The sequence below is a fragment of the Rattus norvegicus genome, chromosome 7 (genome assembly GCF_021556685.1).
Source record: "Rattus norvegicus strain SHRSP/BbbUtx chromosome 7, alternate assembly SHRSP_T2T, whole genome shotgun sequence".
Lineage (NCBI taxonomy): Eukaryota > Metazoa > Chordata > Mammalia > Rodentia > Muridae > Rattus > Rattus norvegicus.
In genome coordinates, this window is record NC_141540.1 from 138,842,460 (window position 1) to 138,859,432 (window position 16,973).

A 16,973-nucleotide genomic window follows, 5' to 3' on the forward strand; every position below is an offset into this window, starting at 1 on the left:
GACAAGCTTCCCCTTCTTAGTTGACATTCTCTGCAGGTTCCCTCACAGACATATCCAGAGGTTTTACCAATTGCCTGTTTGTATAACCAATCCAATCAACCTGCCAGTCAAGAGCTTTTTAAACTGTATTTTTAAGTTAGAATACAAAATAATGCATTTCATAATGACATTTTTTCTCATCAAGACTGACTCCTGCTGTGTGTGTATATATATATATATATGTGTGTACATATATATATATATATATATATATGTATGTGTAAGTTTTTTGACAAATAGATATACATATAACATCATGTTAATAGTTAAAATTCAGAAATGTCTTAGAAGTTACTTAGCTCAACTTCCATGTATTTTCAGAAGGAATTCAGGACTAAAAAGTTTTCCTTGAGAAGTTAAAAATTGGGGTCTAGAGAGATGACTCATCAGTTAAGAGCACTGGCTGCTTTTCCAAAGGATCCCGGTTTGATTCCCAGGATCCACAGTCCACGTGGTAGCTCACAAGAGCCTGTAACAGCAGTCCTCTAGAGAGCTGATGCCCTCTTCTGGCCTCCCTGTGCAGCGCATGCACATGGTACACACATGCATGAAGGCCAAACACCCATACACATAAAAGTAAAACACAATTTTCAATAGAGGGTAACAATTGCACCAGCTATTCCTGGACCCACGCCGTAGATGGCAATATTTATCCATATCTTTTGAGAGCGTGCTATCTGAACTCATTGTATTAGATTCAATAAGAGATGGGGAAATGGTTTCCCTACTCCTCGGGAGCGGACTAGATATCTTCCCTACTCCTCAGGAGCCTCCGTTCAAGGAGAAGCAATATATGAAACTGCACGTGAGTTAAGAGATTGGTGATGCCGTTTCAACATGTTGAACTTCTAAAGATCCCCATAGAGATGTGGGGATGAGTGTGCCAGGCAAGTGTTCAGGCTCTGTGGCAAGGAGCTGGGGCTGTTATCCCGTGTGATCCCAAACCTCATGCCGTTTCTTAGTATACCTAGTATAACCAAACTCATGGGAAAATGGCTTATACTCAAGAAACATTAACTAACGCAAAAACGTGCGGCACCTACTTGGCAACTGTGGTGTTCCTTTAGTCAGATGCACAGCTGGCAGCTGGCAGCTGGCCCCGGGGAGCAGCCCAGTCTGCAGCCTGTCCTACTGTTGAGCATGTTCAGGCTGTCTCCCAGCCACCCGTCTTTGCCACCCTCCCTCTCATTGCACTATGCCTTGTACTCAGACTCCCTTTGCCCCGATGACTAATTCCGACCTGCCTCTGTGGTTCGAACTCTCCCGTTACCCCAAGGACTGAACCATGATATTCAGCTTGTGCGTTTAAACCTCAAGGCCTCACGTGAGAGCCACGCCTAATCTTTTCAGCTTTCCTCCAAGAGAAAGGAAATCAAGTATCTTCCAGCCTCAGTGGGGCCACCTTGCTCTCTTCCTAATTGCGGCCAGCTTCCATTTTGTTCTTTCTTCTGTGTATCTCTCATCCATCCATCTATCCATCCATCTATCTATCTTTCTTTTCCTACCGAGAAAGTTTGTTGACATTACAATTCATAACAGTAGCAAAAGTACAGTTACAAAATAGCAGCAAAAATAATTTTATGGTTGGGGGTCAGTAGAGCAGCAGTTGCTGTCTTAAAGGTCGCCCGGGATCCAGCATTGGAGATAGGAGTAAACAAAAAGCATGCACCTCCTTCCTGAAGTCTTGTGGCAAAGCAGGGATCAAACAAGGTTATAAAATGAGAATAGCGTGAGTCCAGGGAAGAAAAGTAATACACAAACAGCATGTCAAACAGGGCACTGAACTCGGGAAGGCTAGAGGGAGGACTGCATTAGCCAGGCAGTGGGAAAACAAGGTTAAGTCCTAGTTTTCCTTTCCAGCTCTGCCCCCACACTGACCACTCCGAGACTAGTTATTTATCACTAAATGCCTAGGTCACCAGCTTTGGCTCATTCCCCGAGTAGCTAGTAACATTTAACCCACTCAAACTATTCTGTCTACCGCTTGGTACTTACCTCTCTTTCAGTCCTGACCGGCTTCTTTCTCCTTGTCTCCTCAGCAGCTCCCTGAATTCATCTACCTACTGGTTTACGTCCATAGTCTCTCAGCGCTCTTGAATCTCTCTTTCATACGCTCACTATTTCCCAGAATCCTCTCTTCCAGCCAGTGTCCCGCCTCCTGTTTCCTGCCTCAGCTCATTGGCCATTGGCTTTTTTATTGACAAGTGATGCTTATAGGAGATTCTACAAGGCAGAGCGGAGAGAATCATTTTCCAGAAAGAACAGGTGGCTCTTATCTAGGAGGAGATTGGCTCATTGGAGGTAGTGTGATCCAGTAAGACCCGAGTGCTGGGGAGACTACCCAAAGGTATCATAAGAACAAGACCAGGCAGTACCTTCTCGATACTTCTAAATACTTCTTCACTATGGGAAATCAACAGTGACAGGATCATATTAAAAACAAGAACCGGGCTGGAGAGATGGCTTAGGGGTTAAGAGTACTGACTGTTCTTCCAGAGGGTCTGAGTTCAAATTCGAGCAACCACATGGGGGCTCACAACCATCTGTAATGGTATCAGATGCCCTCTTCTGGTGTGTCTGAAGACAGCTACAGTATATTTATAATTAATTAATTAGTTAATTAATTAATAAAAAACAAGAACGAAACCCAAAACATCTATCCACAAATTCTTTTCCTTCACTGACAGAGGGTTAGTGCAGTGCTTTAAATTTGCATTTTTTAAAAGATTTATTTATTTACTTTAAATAGGAGTACACTGCTGCTGTGTTCAGACACACCAGAAGAGGGCATTGGATCCCATTACAGATGGTTGTGAGCCACCATGTGGTTGCTGGGAATTGAACTCAGGACCTCTGGAAGAGCAGTTGGTGCTCTTAACCACTGAGCCATCTCTCCAGCCCCCTTAAATTTGCATTCCTAAAATGATCTTTCAGTCTCTTAGTAGAAGATAGGTTAGAACAGTGGTTTTCAACCTGTGGTTGGAGCCCCATTTGGGGGTGAGGGGACAAAGGGCCTTTCACAGGGGCCGCATATCAGATGTTTACCTTACGACTCATAACAGTAGCAAAAGTACAGTTGTGAAGTAGCTGCCAAAATAATTTTATGACTGGGGGTGAGCACAGCATGAGGAACTGTATTAAGGGGTCACAGCCTTAGGAAGGTTGAAAAGCACTGGTTTAGGGGGAAGCAAAAATAGGGTCGTGTGTCAGGTGGCGCAGCTGCCTTGCTTTGCTCTTGCTCTTGCATTCAGGGTTTTAGGGAGAAGTGACATCATCAAATAGTATAAAGGATCCCAGGCTGTGAACACAGAAATGTGCACCAACCCCAGCTTATGACCCCGTTGCTGCCTCTGCACTTCTGAGGGGAAAACAGAGTATGTGTTTGCTTCTTGCTGAATAGAGGAGCAGCCATAGCTGCTGCTTTCTCCACTCTTTGCTGATCGATCGTTGTACTCAGCCTTACCCTGTGCAATGGCGAGGCAGGTGTGTGTGTGTGTGTGTGTGTGTGTGTGTGTGTGTGTGTGTGTGTGTGTGTTTCTGAAGTACAGTTATGGTCTATTTGCCAAAACAAAGGCAGGTGCCACTGAGAGTGCTCTTGTGGATCCCTTCGATGCTGCCTTTGTCCTTCTCATTATTCTGACCTCACAAGAAGAGTCCAGTGTCTACTGTTAAAAGCTCCATCTTATGACCATGAGAAGGAATTTACATTCCACAGAGGGTACTCCAGAGGCAGCACCATTAATCTGACTTCCCCCGGAGCCTGTTTTTGCATGTATATATGGCCCCTATATTGTTTGTTTGTTTGTTTAATCAATCTTTGGGCTTCCTATTACATGAGGGGGAAAATGATTACTTGTTTAAGCGACAAGAAACACAAAACCAAAAGCCAAGATAGCTGGACGTAGGGCAGAGCTACCTCAGCACAAAAGCCTTTGGGCAGCTTTGTGGGCCAGGCTCTGGCCCAGCAGACCTGACTGCCCACCTAAGGTATAAATCCTCCCCTGTGCCTAGGAACTGCACTTGTGAGCGATTGGCCTAGGTAACCACTGACTCTCACGAGTGCTTATAAGTTGCAGGATATTTGAACACATCGTGAACCCTGAGATTGTGATATTTACTGAAAAATTCAGTTTCTAGTTGTGTGGCTCAGCCCTTAGCATGCACCTTTAATCCCTCTGGCAGGAATACAGACATGACCTTAATACACACCTTTAATCCCAAACAATGAGCAAAAGTTAGTTTGTAAAAGGAAGCACCCACGTTTGAAAGTGATATCTTAGTGAGTGGCAAAGTGATGAATCAGAGGAAGATTTGACAGAATGGGATACACCCAACTCTCACAAGAAAGGAGAGGGAAGCCTCATGAGGGGCAGTGCAGAGAAAAGACAGTTTTACTGGTAGAGTTTTACAGACTAGTGCAGAAGAGAGAAGCAGTTTTAGAGACAGTTGTACAGACAGGTTACAGAGAGAGAACAAGCTAGACACGGGTGCAGACAGAAAAAGCTAGAGACTGAGAAGGAGCCAGAAGATTAGAACAGATCACCAGAGTTAGTATGAGGCCAAGCAGAGCAATTCAGGAGAGGCAGAGAGAGAAGCCAGGTTGAATCAGTCAGTTTGGAGAGGAGTATGACCCGGAACAGCTGAGTTGAACCAGCCACCCAGAGTTCAGAAAGAACAAGAAGGGTGAGCTTATTCAGCAGTAAGTCTCAGAGGTGGAAAACATTCTAGGCCCACATTAGATTGTATGGAGGCTAGAAGCTAGCAGACTGAAACAGTCATCCTCGGAGACAACAATTACTTCAGGCGAATAAAAGTTACGTTTACACCAATTACTGAGTCAAAAATGGGAGAGCTTTCAAAGGAAGGATGGTCTTCCCACGGCCTTCTGTCCACAGAAGGTCTTCTCTGTAGAAGACCTTCCCACCATGCTCTTCCTTCATCTGACCCCAGCGTTACTCATGCCCACTCCTGCCCTGCTGGTCTTTGGACAAGTACACTCACACACACAGGTTTTATACAGACCAAGATGCCAAGTTTTGCAGACACCGTGAGTGCAGTGATGCTGTAAAGTATTACCACTGCCTATGGCTCACTTCCCTTTTAAGAAAGTCTTTCTTTCTTTCTTTCTGCACCGGACACAAGAGTTTCCATTTATATGCTGCTATAAGAACCCAAAAACCTAAACCCCTGTTGAAAAAACTGGGAATTCTGGTTCTACGAAGATGGCCTTAATCTCAGCCCCACAGGCGTCCCTGAGCCCATCTCATAACAATCATTTCTCAAGTGCGGCACCCTCTTCGAAGATGACTCTAGTTTGTGAGGATCTTTATCTCATTTTGTTTCATCTTTAGGATGGTTTCTATGTGTAGCTATGGCTATAGTTGAACTCATTCTCACCCTCACAGAGATCCCCCTGCCTCTGCCTCCCAAGTGCTGGGATTAAAACCTTGTGCTACCACCACCGCCCATCGATGACTCTAGTCTGGGAACAGTTGACAAAAGCTAGCTCTCTTCTCATTGTCTCAGTTGAGAAGATCACCGGGTGCCACAAGGAACACCTCGTGCTCTTCTTCCAGGCATACATGCAAAGAGGACAACAGTCCTGTAGGTACGCGCTTCTTTCACTGTTTGGTAGAGAAGATCCTTTATATAAACAAAATCATGCATTGCACTGCATTTTGATCAACTGCACAGCAAACATACAGTGACTGTCACGGGCTATCGTGAGGTGACAACTCCATCATCTAATGTTTTCTGGTTGTACCTATAAGCATTGCACATTTTCATTTGCCTACAACACCAGGCAGAACACGAACCAGGAAAGTTAGGGTACCTCAGCTTCTTTACGTATGTGCTCTGACCTTCAGTTACCAGAGAATTTTCTAAGCATCTTCCACTTAATCTCTCAGAGCGTCTTCTCTTGATTTTTTTTAAAACTCTGTTGTCTACTTGTACATGACATCCCAGTACCTAGGTGAATCCTGTAGCGCTCTGAGAAGCTTAACCGGATCTTCTGAATGTCTTCCCACACACTGAGGCTCAACATGAAGAACAGCCTTTGGGGGGTGGGGGAAATGATTGACTTGCCATGGGTATTCGGGCCAGAGTTCAGATCCCCAACAAACACGGAAAGCTGGGTGTGATCTCAGAACTTGATAGGAGGAGACTGGATGCCTAAGGCAAGCTGGTTAGCAAGGTTGGTTGAATTAGCAAACTGGGTACAGTGAGAGACCCTTCCTCAATAAATAAAGTGGAAAGCAACTGAGGAAGATATCTGATGTTTCTGATGTTAATCTCTGGTGTTTTCATGAACATGCAAGCATGGATACCTGCACACACATGAGTACCTTCATGTGAACATACACCCATCCTATATGCATACACATCCAAAAGACAAAAAGAATAGGTCTTTCATTTCTGAGTACACCAGGGTATGGCATAAAGTAAGATATCAGTCATTTTGTCCATTCCTTGTACAAGTTATCCTCCCCTGGATGCTAAAAACAGGAAGACCACTGTCTGGCATTGGAAGGTAGAGAGATGGTGGCTTGTACCCTCATGGCCAGGAGCATCTCTCTCCGCCCCCTTTGCTCCTGCTAGGGTCTACCACCCTAAGCCCTAAATTAGAATTTTCATTTTCAGGGACTGAAGAAATCTGGAGTATATTTTGGCCCAAACCTAGTCTTCGATCAGTACCATGCCTAGTTCGTGTACTTCAGTCACCAGAGCAAACAAATTCCCCAGGTTTGCCTCCGGTGCAAACCAAGGTTTCAGCTTTCTTTTTGGAAGAAGGGTACCTTGCATACTTTTGTAGCTGCATTAAACACTTCCAGCAGTGGAAATGGCCTTGATTTAGTTCCCTCAGGAATTTGTGGCACCATCTCACTTTCTGCATCCTTTTCTGATCCATCTTGTAAGTCCTCTGACACTTCCTTGATGCACTCTGGCTTGTAGATGCCTTCCTCAGCCACCACAGTTCAGCCATCCTCCCCGCTGCACCGCTCTCAGGAGCGCTTCTCAACGCCAGTTAGATGGAGACTGAGCATGCACCATATTTTCCAGAACTGCTTAGATCCAAGCATTTTCTCCATTGCCAGCCCACCATCCATTTATGAATTCAAACTTATGAGTCACTAAGAAAATTGACCACAGCTAGCTAAAAGTTCCTTTTCTAAGTTATTGATATTCATGGAAGAGATCATATTTTGAATGTAAAAGTTGTCCAATGAAAAGAAAATTTAGAAAAGGGGAAAAGTTCAGCTTGGGAGTTTAAAATTAAAAGGCAGGAAAAGCCATTTGTAATGAACTGTCCCTGTGAGGTTCTCCTCTGTCTCTCTAATGTTGGAAGATCTTTATCCACTGGTGCCTATCCCCCTAAGCAGTACTGAATGGATATATCAAATACTTACCATCCTGTTTTTTTTTTCATTTTATTTACTTTCAACTAACATGCTTATGCCATAAAAATTTGATAAATTACAGGTGTTACAGGGTTACTGATTTGTTCAGTTATATTCCAAGTCTAATAAAATAAATAAGATCTCAGAGAGAACAAAGTCCTTTTAAAAATTGTACCGGGCTCAATTTCCTCTGTTCTTAGCATCTTGCATGGATACAGCACAGCATATTTGTTGCAACTGATGAGCCAATATTGATACACTGTTATTAACTGGTCCGCAGTTCACATTATGGAGTTGTACAAGTGTCGACAAATCCATAACACCATACATATACCCATTGTCACAGCATTACTGAAGATTTCACCACTGTAGCGTAGTGTAGTTCCTACTACCCTGCCATGCACACACACACACACACACATACACACACATACACACACACACACACACACACACACACACACACACACACACATTTTTGATATGCTTGGCTCAATGGCCAGGCTCTTCTAAGCCTTCCTTGGCTATTCCACCCTTCTTTTCACTCCCAGTTAAGTCCCCTAAATCTGCCCTCTGCTTAATTCCTAATACCCTACCCAGTTGGGGATGGCCACTCTGCCAAAGGTCTTACATGGCTGATGTCTCTTTCCTCCCCTGTTAGCCTACCTGCAGGGAAAACTCAAAGTCCTGCCTATTGCACTCAGCTCATCTTTTATTGATAGATCAAGAACCAATGGAGGAACAGGACCTTCAGTGTTCACACACAGATTCCCAGTTAAAACATCCCCTACACACCACCTTTAAAATCCTGTGTCTATGCTCTACGTAAATTCCTCTCCCCTCTATTCCAAACCCGAAGTAACCACTGATCTTCACAGTTTTGCCTTTTCCAGAAAGCTGGAATCTTATATAGCAAGTTGTATTTTCAGACTGCCCAATTTTCTGAGAAAGGCACTCTTAGGTTTCCACCATGTCTGTTCACGCTTGGTAGTTAATTTTCGTTACTGTCGAACAGTGCTCTGTCATATCAACATACAATGCTTTCTTTACCTATTTACCTCGAGAGAGGTCTTGGTTGCTTCTATTTTGTGGCGAGAGTGAAGAAGGCTGCTGTACCTATGTGTGAGGGCATAATGTAACTCATTTAAGTAAAAAGAGTTACAAGGTTGTCATGTCTGTGGCAAGTCCATGTCTACCTTGGCAGGAAACTGCTAAGTTGCCTTTAACTACATACATTCTGCCAACAATGAATGTTCACTGATGTTCAGGGTGGCCCTGCAGTCTCACGGGTATTTAATATTATCATCTCTTCCTCCTTGAGCCATTGAAGGCGGGTAAGAGTCTCTCAGCACCTGGTGGTGGGTTTTCACATGCCCGTTCGCCACCTGCATGCTTCCTTTGATGGAATGTCTGCCCAGATCTTTTGCCCATTTCAAAACTGAGTTATTGTCTTTTCTTATTACTGAGCTGTGAGAGGGTTTTATTCATGTACAAAGCTTATTATTTTTAAAATTAATTCTTCGAGAGGTTTGAGTCTCCTCCAGCATGTATGTGCTGTATGTGATCAAACTCATCGCCTTCCTCTTGCTTTCCCTAATCTCTCCTCCTTTGCTACCCACCGGTTTTTGTGTTTTCTTCTTTTAGTCCTTCAAGACCAATCCGTGCTGCCCAAACAATCTCGGATGTGGTCTTACACTGGAGTGGACTTATCAGGGGCCACACCCTCAGAAAACTGTCTCTCCCTCTCCCACAGCCAAGGTTGCCCAGCCCCCTCTCCATGCTGGCATTTGGTCTGGTCTTGGCTTGCACAGGTTTTGTAAATGCTGTCAAAATTGCTGTGGATTTGTATCTGCAGCTGCCCCGATGTGCCCACAAGATAATTTTCCTTGTAACCACCCACTGCCTCTGGCCCTCATGTTCTTTCTGACCCTTTGTTGGAAATGATCCTGGGCCTCCCAGGTGGAGATGTGATCTCTTCATTGTCCAGTTGTGGTCGCTGTGTTAATCACCACCTTCTACAATAGGGAAGGCAGAAACGGCATGGGTTACCAGGCAGGTCTGAGGGGTATTTCTTCTACGTACCAGTCCTTCCTTTATTAGATACATAATTTGCAAATACCGCCTTCCGTTTTATAGCTTGTCTTTTTTTTTAACTTTCTTGATGGTATCATTTTTCATTGCCTGTTCACTTGCATGTATTGTTATTGTTGGCAGCCAGAATGTACACGGCAGGCAAAGCTAGCAAGAGAAAGAAGGGGCAGTAAAGTAATCCGAAGGTCCTGAGAATCAGCAGGGTTAACTGGCCACACTTAAGCGAAGACATGACCAGGGGAAGCCGGTGGTGCTCAGGGAGCACCCACCCACTGGTCCTAGAGCACGTGCTGCTAAAGTCTCACGGAGATGCCTGCGCACTTCAACCCCCTGCAACCTGCTGCTGCGGACCTGAGACGGGGCCCTTCCCTCTTTGGTCCTTGGTAGCACACAAGCTGGATTCGCCCTTTCCTCTCTGAGAAAGGATGCAAATGTGGAAGGACCCTCGAGGTTATTGTAAGAGATACCAGTGCTGGGTGTTTCTTAAAGGCAGGGATCTGTCTTAAGACAGAGCCTGAATACAGACTCCAGTTAAAACGCTCCTTGAAAGAGCGATTGAAGTGGTCAATTGCCAATTAATAGTGGCAGGAGATGTTTGAATTCAAGGAATATCAGACAGGCCAGGAGAGAAAAAGTTGGTCTACTTAGAAACAAGATTAGCAACTACATAAATTTAGACCCTCACCACGTACACGAGCTGATAGCACCCAAGACAAAAATGTGGTCCCCAGGAAGCAAGCCACGACCACAAAGCAGCAGAGTTCTTAAGGGGTGGAGGAAGAGGAGGAGAGAGGCAAGCAGAGGGAGGCGGAGCCTCCTTGCCATCTTCGGCCTGTAGAGGTTTGGAAGCCTCCCCTCCTCCCGCGGCTGCCTCCACCTGGCTCCTCCCCGTGTTCGCCAAACTCCCCTCCCCCTTTCCCCAAGGACAATCTGCAGGAAAGCAGCGGCGGAGGAGAGCTAAAACTACAAGGCAAGAGGGAGGCCTTGGGTGGAGAGTGAGGGGCGAAGCCAAGAGTGAGGTGGGAGCGAACGTGCCGGGAGCAGGCGGTGGGGAGGACAGAAAGGAACTGAGGGCCAGACGTGACAAGGCATCCGAAATCGCAGGCGAGAGGGGGATGGGTGCTGGGCACTGGTGAAGAAGCGGAGCCCCTCGGTTAACCTCCCAGCACTTGCTCGCCCGGTCCCAGATGCATGGCCAGGGGTGCTCCGCTGCGTTGCGCTTGGTTGCCTGACCCCTCCCCTGGCACATATCCAGTTCAAATTGGTGCACCTATGATGCTTCCAGGCTGTGTTCCTGTTTCCTGCAAGCTAACACACACACACACACACACACACACACACACGATTTTGTATATATTTAGCACCAGTGACTGTCACATGCGTGTCACTTTGAGTCCATGAAGTATGCGGGTGTACGAATTGCATGCATTTTGTGTCCTGTGCCTCTTGACGTACAGACTCAGGAGAAATGTGAGCTGCTAACCTTGGTAGGGTGAACTCTGTCTCCCACTGAAACGACGACATGGAGACTGGAGACGCGTAGGGGCTTCTACAGGTGATGAGCCTCCCAATCTGGTGCCAACCTCCAGGAATAAAAGAAAAAAACCTCAGGGAAAAAGAGCAGGACAGTTAGATGTCTGTTGTTCTTTTCCAAATTTTTGGGTTCCGGTTTTCTCCAATCATGTAGCCTTTCTCAAGACCAGCAGAAACTGAGACGTTAGCATTCCAGGTTTATGTATGCTCATGTTACTGTCCCAGTTGTCACTTTCTAAGTCCTACATGTGCCTGAGTGTTTCATTTTGTGTTTTATTTAAACTTAGCACACAAGCTCTTAGATATCTTTGTGACATTTTAAAATGTTCTCCTTTCCCCTTATCTCCCCCACCACTCTTGTCCCCCTTGGTCTTTTTTCTCCTTTCATGCCCCTCCCCCCCATCCTTCAGCACCTATTCTAGTACTCTCTTGTCTCCTCTCTAATTTTTTAAGGTTTTAACCACACTTAGTCCCGTTCGTGGATATACAGGAATACTTTACCTTCATATGAGAGACAGAGAAAATGTAATCTTTTTGTCTTTCTGAGTTTGGGTCACTTAATACTGCACTTTGCAGATCCATCCATTTTTTTTCTAAGAAAGTAATAATTTAAGGTTTTTTTTCTTTACAGCTGAGTAAAATTCCATTACATATGTGTACCACATTCCCATCACCCATTAATCTGTTATGGCCATCCAAACCCACTCCATCTCCCTCCTTCCTTCCTAACCTGTGATGTCCCCAACCGAGGGTCTTATAAATGCTGTACAGCTGCTCTACATCCCGACCCGAGTGTGATTTTAGGGTAGAACACGGAGCTGTATCCACCCCGCTCCTCACGCATGTGTGGTGCATCGGTTCACTGATGCCTTTCAGCGGTGTTACTGAGTTGCTCTAGGTGCACAGACGTCAACGGGTAGGACCTGGAACTGCGCTTGTTTTCCGTTTCCTTTCTCTCTCTCTTTTTTTCTATTTAGTCTTATTGTCTGAATGTATGTTTGTGCACCACATGTCTACCTCATGCTTGTGGATACTAGAAGAGGGTGTCCAGTGGGGATGAGTAACAAGACAGTTGTGAGCTGCCATGTGGGTGCTGGGAATGGAACCCAGGTCTCCTGGAAGACAGATGGCTCCAGCACTGGAGAGAAGTATATTTAAAAATTAACAGCCCTGGAGGAATTTTCAGCCCACTCAGAGGAAGTGCACTTAACAGCAGTGCAGTCCAGTGGTCGGGAAACTTTAGTAAAAGGACACAGTACTTCAGGTTTGCAAAGTGGCAGATCTCTGTCACTGTCTCTGCCCCAGTGTGAGAGCACAGAGTAGGGATGAATGGAAGCTCGGACTCTGCCTTTCCTTTTTCTTTTTTGTGCCTCTGAGATGGGGTTGTGATGTGTTGCCACGTTGGGCTCAAACTCTTGAGTCCTATCAGTTATCTTCAGGCTCTGGGGCAGCTGGGACTACAGGCAGGTACCACTGTGCCCGGCTATACAGGAATTTGGATTTCAATAATTTTTCATGTCATAAAATATTTTTGCAACCATTTAAAATTTAAGGACCCTACATAGTTTGCTACTATGAAAATTTGTGAGAAAGGCTAAATCTGACCCTTGATCCAGGCTAACCCTCCTATTAGTGTATAAAAATCGATTAAAATGTTACTAATGTTGTATATAAATGCTAAATGAACAACTCCTTCCAAACACTATGTGATCTGCAGGAGATTAAAAAGAAGACTTCCTGGCCCTTTGATAGCTAGTAAAGATTTAGTAGGTTAATAAGGATGAGGAGGTGTGGCTTAAAATGGAGTGAAGCATGTATGTATGTGTGTATGTATGCACGCATGCATGTATGTAGGAATGCATGTGTGTATGAATGCATGTATGTGCTATGAATGCATTATGTGTGTATGAATGCATGTATGAATGCATGTTTGTACTATGAATGCATGTATGCGTGCATGAATCCATGTATGTATGAATGCATATATGTATGTATGAATGTATGTATGGTTGGATGGATAGAGAGGAACGGGTTAGCCTAGGCAAAGGATGCAGTATGTGTAGACCAAACTGGGGCTGAGGAAAGTAGTGGTCAGATCGTAGGGGATCAGAGGCTCTATGGGTAGTGAGAAGGTTGAAGCAGTCAGCAGGAACTCAGTCGTAGGAGCTTTGAATGCCTAATCAGGAAGTTCGGACTTGACCTCTCAGTGCTGATTTTGTAGCATGTTTGTCTCACCACATATATTTTATGGCATCTGTGGATTTGTCTGTTTATGTGACTTAGTCCCTATAAGTAGCTTCCCTGGTTTTCCCAGGCACTGGACAGAAGCACCAACTTCCTTAAAGTGCGGTTCCTCTGAATGAGCCCTCCCTCTGCGAAAGCCCCAGAGGCTGCAGCTTTCTCAGGAAGGCGTATTTCACATTTCTAATAAAGCGAAGAGGGACAGTGCTAGTGTTCAAGGGAGACCAGCTCCACTGTTGCCACAACTCAGGTAGAAGGAGGCAGCCAGGGGAGAAGGGAGGGGATAGGCTTGTATGTATGTATGTATGTATGTATGTATGTATGTATGTATATATATATATATGTATATATATGTGTGTGTGTGTGTATGTATGTGTGTATGTATGTATCCTATAAACAGTATATAAAGGTCTCCTCACAACACCAGTATGTTTATGTGTTTGTCTTTCTGTGTCTGTGTGTATGTGTGTGTCTGAATGGGCAGAACTGTAGAGAGTCCCTAACTGTTCGTAAGATTTGGATTTGTCTGGCTCTCAGAGGCCTCTATAACCTCCCACCCCAGTTTCTGCTCCTGTCATTGAACCGTGCTCACTCAGCTCTCCTCTCAGCCAGGAGCCAACCTGCGCTTGACTGTTTGCTTCCACATTGTTGGTTCTCTGTCAGTACCTGAAACCTCACTTGATTTATGCCCTCTGCAACACCTCTCTCCACTTGATGTAAAGGGAGCATCCCCAAAACACACTCAGATTTGGTTCTTGCTTTTGAATTTCTCTGAGGTCAAGTGCCCTTTCCTCTTGTCCTCAGCCTGTTTTGAAGACACATGCCAGTAGGGATGGGAGGGGACAAGGAAGGATAAGCTGGGACTTACGCAGTCTTGGTTGGGTTACTCTGACCTATTAGCTTGTCTGAGAGGGTGTGGCTCTCCTCTGGAAGACTTCCAAAGGTCTGTGGCTGCACAGCCCAGCTTTAGTGGGAGAGCCTGACTGGGTGGCTCTTGCCAGTCTAAGACAGACATTTCTTGAGCAAGCGGCACCTTGATCCGGTGCGTCTTAACCGACCATTGTCTTGAATTCTAGAGTGGATCATGACCCATGAAGAGCATCATGAAGCCAAAACCCTGGGGATCGGCAAGGCCATCGCCGTGTTGACCTCTGGTGGAGATGCCCAAGGTAAGTAAAGGGGACAGAGCATGGTTGCTGTGACCCTGAGTGTCTTGACTCTCTTGTCTGTAGGCTAGTACTATTCTCCTGTAGGTTCACGCTGAATTCTGAGTTTTCCTGGTTTTTGACATGAGCCTCTAAGCAGATTTAGATGTTTTCTCTGCTGCTCTTGACCCAACCTTTCCTAGTACTCCTATCTAAATTTCTCTGGAAGTTAATGCTGTTGGTCCTTGAACAGCACTGGAGAGGATTGGAGATAAGACTGTTGAGAAAGCAGTCTGTGGGTCCATTCAAGCACTTGGGTGATGAGAACAGCATCATTGAATTACTCCAGTCACAGAGGGGCTGCTTGGGCAGGAACCAGAGAGAGCCTTTCTCTGAATAGAGTCTAAGAAGCCATAAACATACAGTATATGGGGGAAGACTAAGTGGGAGGGATGGATGTACTACTTAGAAACAAACAATTCCCACTTTCGTGTGTCTTTATGTGCTCAAGCCGATAGCATGTTGTAAAGGGTTGACAGGGCATGGGGACAATGATAGGAAAAGAGATGCCAAACTTCATCTGGTGCTTCTGACCCGAGGCTTCCCTTGCACTAAGCGCTCAGTTTGTCCTGCTGCAAAGAAGCTGACGTCCGCCCCCAGAGAGAGAGCCCATGTATCACCAGGGTTCTTACTCAGGCACAGGAACAGAAGTAAGCCAGTGTGCATTGGGTATGCTTATGCAGCAAAACATAAGTCCTGATGCGAGTAATTGAGAAACACTTCACAAGAAAAAATGCTTTAAAAAACCTAGCCACTTTAATCAGGTACAGTGCTTACAAGAGTGATTGGCCATAGTACACACTTAGTGAGTGGATTGCTAATATATAAGAATAATTACTGAGCACCTCTGTGATCAAACAGAATGACAGGTGCTAAGGGTACATCAATAAAAAAGACAGTATTTGTTCTGGTAGTTGTGAGTGTGTGTGAATGTGTGTGTGTGTGTAAATAGAAGTCAACATTGGGGGTTGGGGATTTAGCTCAGTGGTAGAGCGCTTGCCTAGCAAGCGCAAGGCCCTGGGTTTGGTCCCCAGCTCTGGAAAAAAAGAAAAAAGAAAAAAAAAGAAGGAAAAAAAAAAAGAAGTCAACATTGGATGTCTTCCTCAGTCTCTCTCCTGTTCCTCTCACTGAAGCTGGAGCTCACCGAGTACATAAACGTGTCCCACACGGCTGGTACCCCGTGGCCGGCCAGCTCCAGGGACCCACCTGTCTTTACACTTGCAGTACTCGGTCTACAGATGCGTGCTAAGATGGCTACTTTACCTGGTCCCGGAATCTGAGCTCTTGACAAGTTATTCCCTCAAATCCTCTGCCTATTAGCATATCTAAAAACCAGATCTTAAACTATTAACATATTTATTGATTGTAATTATAACGTATCTAACAGTTCTACAATCACAATCAAGAGGGAAGAAACTGACAGGTGACCTGGCACAGCGGCCTGAGTGACAGGGTAGGAGTACAGAGCTAGAGGTGCTGCGAACCCAAACTCTCCTGCTGCTTTAGGCTGAAGAAGACTTCCATGCCAGTACTGTGATCCTCAGCAGACACTTCCTAGTGGTGACCCCGTTTCCTGTGCACGTAGATGGTCAGGTTAGGAAAAAAGAGTCAGAAAAGAAGCATATGCGGCCATATGAGAAGAATGAAAGACACCTCCTCTGGAGAGAAGAAGGGGAAGAGAGAAAAGAGGAGCAGTGAGGGGAGAGGCGACAGGGAGAGAGCCAAGGCCTCTGGGACTTTCTTACCATAAGTGTCTGTCACCTGTGAGCCCATATTTTATGACAGTTGTGTGTCAGTGGGGATCCAGAAAGATAGAAAATGAAGTTCTGAGGAGACAAGGGACCAGAGCAGAAGTCTGCAGTGCTGCAGGGAGAAGCCCCAGGACAGAGATGGCTTTCCCAGAGGCAGTGCTGGGCCTCCCAGGGGCCGCAGGCATCACAGTAGAGCAAGACTGAACCCCATACTCACAGGAGCACAGCTCCCAGTTCTTGAGCTCTGCAAAACCACTGTGTTGAAGTAGAAATATGGAATTGGTTGTCTTGAGCTAAAAAGTCAAGAATCCTGGAATGTTGGGCTACATGGAATAAACACTCCTTTTCTAATGTAGAAAGGACCCAGCCCCACTAATCCATAGCTCACTGAGCCTCCTGACATTGGCATTTCCTGCCTGGAGAAGACCTCAGCCACCTGCTCGGCCCTGTCTCCAGTCCACAGCTCCAACTGTGTGCATATCCTATTTTTAAAGGAGCGGGGCCAGGGTTCCTTCGCCTCTGGATAGTATCCTAGGGGTTACAATATTTAGCTCTCATCCATTAGAAAGTATGAGTCACATAGAACAACCATTCGCCATAATTCTTAACATTTCCAAAGCCTAGGGGGGAACTCTTCAGCACTGACTTCCAAACACCATGTGATTCTGTTGGAGATATGGCTCAGTGGGTGCAGGGCCTGAAACATGTCTGGG

At 45.4% G+C, this 16,973-nt stretch overlaps 1 protein-coding gene across 4 annotated transcripts in view; it reads left to right on the top strand.

Annotated features, from left to right (window-relative positions):
* Positions 1–16,973, top strand: part of Pfkm (phosphofructokinase, muscle) — a 37,581-nt gene that overhangs the window by 3,052 nt on the left and 17,556 nt on the right. For 2 of the 4 annotated variants that reach the window (XM_087558941.1, XM_087558942.1), the window contains exon 4: positions 14,381–14,473. In XM_087558941.1, the coding sequence (XP_087415067.1) occupies positions 14,381–14,473 (93 nt within the window). Of the gene's footprint in view, positions 1–10,347; positions 10,501–14,184; positions 14,248–14,380; positions 14,474–16,973 lie in introns of those variants that run through there. The other 2 variants (NM_031715.2, XM_087558943.1) reach the window with 2 other exon arrangements.